The 6018-nt window shown below is 36.3% G+C and overlaps 1 protein-coding gene across 1 annotated transcript in view; it reads right to left on the reverse strand.

The window, feature by feature from the left end:
- LOC134846354 (chymotrypsin-like elastase family member 2A) overlaps positions 1 to 4360 on the reverse strand; it is a 34470-nt gene extending 30110 nt beyond the window's left edge. The window contains exon 1 of the mRNA XM_063863671.1: positions 3945 to 4360. Coding sequence (XP_063719741.1) covers positions 3945 to 4203 — 259 coding nt within the window. The 5' untranslated portion in view covers positions 4204 to 4360. The remainder of the gene's footprint in view (positions 1 to 3944) is intronic.
- Positions 4361 to 6018: the final 1658 nt, after the last annotated feature.

Here is a 6018-nt window from a genome sequence, read left to right on the forward strand (position 1 = left end):
CTAAAGCATTTGAAATGAACTGTTGGGGGAGAAATTAACAAGCTTTTGAAGTCTGTGAAAATTGCCATTACCGAAATTTGTTTGCAAACATTTGAAGTACCCCCAGAATTATCCTGATACGAGCAGGTTTTTTTGAGTTTTTGTTGAATTTTTTTGTGATTTTTACAATGAAATTATGTAAAACCTTAATTTCAAATTTATTGTGACAATTCACTGCTGGCCTTTTATTCGAGAAAAGTGTGGGCTTGAGAATTGCTGATACGACGAAATTTAGATAAGTATTGTAGGCGAAACTTCTTCACACTGTAGGCGAAACTTTAACGAGCTTCACATGCGACGTTTCAATTCGACACAATCATTCTAGTTTGAAGTGGGCACCACATTTAATGAAAATAGTTTTTCAGTAATGTTACTCTGTTACTTGGATCGGGTATGGAAAAAAGACGAATTAATTTAGACGAATTCAGAAAAATTAAATTACTGAACAGATTGCTTTTATACAAGCAGTTTTTTTTGGTCTTTTGTTCAATTTTACTGGAAATTTTTTTTTCAAAGAAAGATCTCAAATCCCTGGAGCTCAAAGATACTTGTGCATTTTCGTGAAGCTATAAGGGTTTGAAAACTGCCAATACGACCAATTACGCGCTAAAGTTCCTGTTACGCGCTAAAATTACAAAATTTTGTTTTACCGAGTTGAAAAAGTGGCGTTTTAACCCAGCTAAGACGTCATTCCAATATGTATTGAGAAAAAAGTTTTTCAGTAGATGCAAAACTCGAAATTATATCTCAATAGGGAGTGAGGAAAGGTTCAAAAGTAAAAGTTTGGAGCTAGGTTAACTGGCTGGTGCGCAAGTAGCGCAGAATATTCCAACCACATTCATAAAAAACTACAAAGAATGTTTTTTTTTCTACATTTTAGGGTCGTTTGTTTTGTCCATGGTGTGATGAGAGACCTACACAAACGCGCAAAAATTTAGCGATTTAGACATAATCGTGAACAATTGGCTTCAAAAAACGAGTAAAAGAAAAAAAATATTTTCAGAAATACCTTTTTAAAAAACATTCAAAATGTTTATTGCGCACTGTTATTCATTTATTATTTGAAATTTTTCATGATTAGAGAAGCACTAAATAAATTTAAATGAAATTTTCTATTGAAAAAATCTAGTTTTCTGAACCTAAATGTCCAATTTTCCTATAGCGAACATTACTAGATCGCGTCACCCGCTCGAAGTTGAACTAAACCTCAAAAACTTCACACTATTTTTTCTCAATACTGGAACAACTTTCTGAACTTTTTTGATGTCGTTCGAACGGCGACTAAAAAGGCTTTAGGATGAGATATAACTCGACACAATCCAATTATTGTTTGTGGCAGCTGATTTAGCGTAAAAAACTAAAACGCATCTGAATACAAAAATCATCCTCATTTTCAATGTGCTGAACGAAAAATGAAAACTATTTTTTTTTGAAAATGCAAGACGAAGTACAGTTAAGAAACTTTATAGGAATGCCAAATCATCTAAGAGTTTGCACTGCTTCCAGCTATAAAGTGTTTTCTTTTCGGCTGCAATTAATTGTCTCTAGGCGCAAATAGTCTCTCTCTATGATTTTTGCTTTTTCCAGTTACTGCAATTGCTGTTTTTGACCAGATAGTAGTTTAGTATTTTTTTGCCTAGTTGTAAGCGCAAACTTGAAATCAAACTTCACGTTGCCATAAAAAACATGCATACGAAAAATTGTTTCAATTCAATTCGATTTCAATCAGTTTTTTTAGAGCTGAATAAATCGTGACGCATGAAAAAATTGCATTTCTTTTCGAGTATCATTAAAAAAACTTGACAACTCTAATACGCCTTAAATATAAATTTTAAAGTGAACGTAAAAATAATATACAAATTTAAACTATTTTATTTTTGAACTCTATGGGGTGACACATTACGAGGCCAAACTGTGCACTGGATAGAGCACTGGATAGTACAAAAATTCAGTGGATTCCGCATACATATACCTGTAACGTATTTTTTGTCGGCACATTTGTTTTGTTGCGGATTCCGCAACAAGCAAATATAGCTAGTTGTTCTGGATTCCGCAGCTGTAAGTGGATTCCGCAAAATGTAGGCGGAATCCGCAAATATAAGTGGATTCCGCAAATTGTAAGTGGATTCCGAATTTTGTTCAGTACTGAACTTGTATATGAACAATTAAAAGCTGAGCTAGAATTATTATCTCCGGCAATGCGGAATTTGAAAGCAAAGACTTAACCATTGTCAGCGGAATCCACGAACAAGTCTTAAAACATTGTTTACTTAAATCGGTGGATATCATCGTTTAATATTTTGAAAACACAACACCGAAAAATTTCGATATTTGGTGTCTTTGAGTTGAGAGTGTATGGAACACACAGCATATCGACAAAATAGGTCAGCATTTGGGATTGCGTCAATCCCAAAAACTGATTTTGGAAGCATAACGCCGAATAAATGCAGTAATTGTAGTCATTGGGTTGAGATTGTATGGAAACACAACACACAGCATATCGCCAAAATAGGTCAGTAATTGGGATTCAATCAATGCCAAATACTAGTCAGTATTTGGGATTGATGAAATCCCAAAAACTGGAGTAAAGTGGAATAAATATGGAATATATCCATTACTTGGAGTCATTAGGTTGAGAGTGATTAGAAACCCAACGCATAGCAAATTGTCGAATTAGTTCAGTATTTGGGATTCCATCGATCCCAAATACTGGTCAGTACTTGGGATTGATGAAATCCCAAAAACTGGAATAAATATGGAATAAATCCATTATTTGGAGTCATTAGGTTGAGAGTGACTAGAAACCCAATGCATAGCAAATCGTAGAATTAGTTCAATATTTGGGATTTCATCGATCCCAAAGACTGGTCAGTAATTGGGATTCCATTAATCCCAAACACTGATCTATTCTAGTAAGTTTCTATACTAGTAAATTTCTGTTCTAGTGAAATCAGATCATGTATTTGAAAGATATAATTTTAAAGGATACTACACATATAAATATAAGTAAAGGGAATCCGCAAACAAAATGCGGATTCCACTTACAATTTGCGGATTCCACTTACAGTTGCGGATTCCGCAACATCTCAATATAACGATACAAAAGTTTTATCATTTGTTTGTGGATTCCACAAGCTGTTCTGAATTCCGCAAATACAGTTGCGGATTCCGCAAAGTCGCCTATTTTTCGAGCGATTTTGAGCGGTACAATGATTTAGTTATTTGTTGACAAATCTGATTTTGGCCTGTTGCGGATTCCGCTTAAAATGCAGAGAATGCACAGTTTGGCCTCGTAATGCAAAATTTATTCGGGAAAACTATGATTTCGATCGCCGATTTTTGACTGAACAATTAAAATAACACAGAGCATAATCATTCTGCGTTTACTCGAAAGTCAAAATGAAAGATATAATCCGCAAAATGAAAGGTAGTTACCTCGAGGTTTTGAGACCATGCCCCGACCATAAAAAATTTTCCAGGCGAAACATTTTTACATCGGAATTTATATCGGCGCGACGTAAAAGTCAAAACACAAGTAGCAAAACTTGACCAGAATTGCTCATTATTTATTTTCGTCGAGACCTTACTGTTTTCCACTTATTATATTATCCTTCATTTTCAGAGTAATAGAAAATTAAAATTTTAAGCTAAGCCTAAACAGTGTGGAAAACTTGGTGGTTTCAAAAGTCGGATCTTTAAAATCAGTTTCCCCTATGGTTCCTCTGGTAACGAATTGCCTCTCTTATAAAAAAACTTATTCAACGGCTATGCATATATGAATTTTGTTCCCTGTAACGAACACGTCCCCTGTTCCAAAGGGGGACTAGTTAAAAAGATCCCAAAAGTCAAAAGTTTTAGTGAAATCAGTCAACACACTCGTTTTAGTGAAACTCGTTCCTACTCACTATCTATGTCGTTTACACAATGAGCAGATGTGAGTACCCACTTCTGTGCAATGATTGAGCCCCCACACCAGGACTTAATATCAGGGCCCCTCATGATTATCACCTGCACGTAAAAGTCCCTCCTGATGACCCTGTGGCCACCCAACACAGTCGCAATAAGAGAAGACGAGTTGAGAGAGTCTGTTTTGTTCAACAAAGTCTGAACTGCTCGAGATGATAAGATAAACTCAAACAGTATAAGGAAAAGTGCGAATAACATTTTGTGTTTCTCTATTTATGCAATTTATTCCTAAAACCTCAACACAATCAGTAAAAATCAGATTTAAACTGAATTGGTTTTCTTAGTTTCTAAAGCAATGGTATTGTAATATTCTGCAGCAAAGTAACGCTCAAATTTTGTGGATGGTTTAGCTCAACTTTCATGATGGTGGTGGTAGGAAAATGACATTAGATTTCGGTTTGTGATATTTAGAGAAACAACTCACCAAACTAAATTTAATGTAATGTTAAGTTATAAAAATTCAGAGTTCTGATGTTTTTAGCTAAAACTTTTTTCCTCCAAAACAATATCTAAAAGTGATTTTGGACATTTTCAAAGATTTTATTCGAACTGTAGTTAAACTATAAAAAGCCCAGGAAAGAAATATGCATTCGTGGATTCTTGCCGACACGCGGAATTGTGACCTCTCTGTACTTTTGCGAGTAACATCTAAATCATTTCTAGAAAAATTTTTGAGACTGTTGGGTCTAAGCGTCAACAAAAGCAAAAATTAACGTGGGACGAAGATCGATTCAGGTTGTTAGATTGATGAAGCTTCCAAAAGAAGAGTAATGAATGTTAAATTTGTACGGCATATGTAATGTTTAAATAACCTAATTTTATGCACTAAGTTGTTTTAGTGTGTGCCACTAACAACATTAACTAAGGTCACAACAGCAGGTCCCCAGACAGAAACCAATGACTTTACATACATAAACTTAAACTGTTACCTATGTCATATAGGTAAGCACAATGAATTTTAAATCCGGAGATTGAAAATTTATAGTATTCCAAAACGCATCTGATACAAATCGTCATATCAATCAGTGTTAGTTTATCAACCAGATTTAGTTTAAACGAAAAGTTTTATATACTGAAAAAGTTTTAATTGAGTTTTAAGCATATCTGTCGACCCTCTCCATGGGTCCTTCTTGTCACGTCTTCTCTCATTTACGATCAACTAGATCGATCATAACTCAGCCCATCGTGTCCACTCCTTTCATCTGTCTGGTCGACTGACGCGTAGCTTTCTCCAATTTTTTATTCCTTTACTCGACAGTTCTCGAAGCGCCCGCTTGCTCCGTATCCGACGGTTCATTTGTCTCCTTATCTCGCCTTTCCTCGCTCGCCTTGTTCATCGCTGTCCCGCCGCTCGTTGCGCATTCGTGTTTATCGCTCTTGACCGCTCGTTTGTTCTCGTCATCGTCGTCACCACTCTCTTCATCGCTACTTTCAAGTACTCGCCTCATTTTCTTTTTCTGAATTGCGTCACTCTCTGCGTGCGTTCGCCTCTTTGTCATCTTTTGCTTTGTCTTGTCCTCTTGTTCGGCTGGTACTACATTAGTTCCAACCATTGGTGCGATTCTTTGTTCGCAAACTTTACTCGGATCTGTAGTGTTCTCAGTGAGGATCTCTTCTGTCTGGCTTTCTTCGACCGCTGATCTAAATGAAACACCACTTCGCCTAGGTATTGACCCTTTTTTAATTTGCGCCGTATGTGGTGTTTTTTTCCATAGTAGCAGATTAACATTTATACCTCATTGGGTCCTGTGGATCCGTGATCCCAGTTCGTTGACACACCGCTGTGGTGCTACTTTTGTGAAACTTGAGCCACGATGGTGCGCTAGGATGAGTTAATTCGACGTCCGAGTCTACAAACTCATGTTCCTGTAACATCCGAAGAGTTTTCCGGTTGTTAGGAGCGTAAACCAGGTCACTTCCCTTTTCCCAATCTAGCTTTGGCTCCTATTCTGGGAGTTCCCTAGCTTCATTTAAACATTGTCGTTTGTGGCTAAATACATTTGTCCAGTCGAA

This window comes from Symsagittifera roscoffensis, chromosome 5 (assembly GCF_963678635.1).
Source record: "Symsagittifera roscoffensis chromosome 5, txSymRosc1.1, whole genome shotgun sequence".
In the NCBI taxonomy this organism is placed as follows: domain Eukaryota; kingdom Metazoa; phylum Xenacoelomorpha; order Acoela; family Convolutidae; genus Symsagittifera; species Symsagittifera roscoffensis.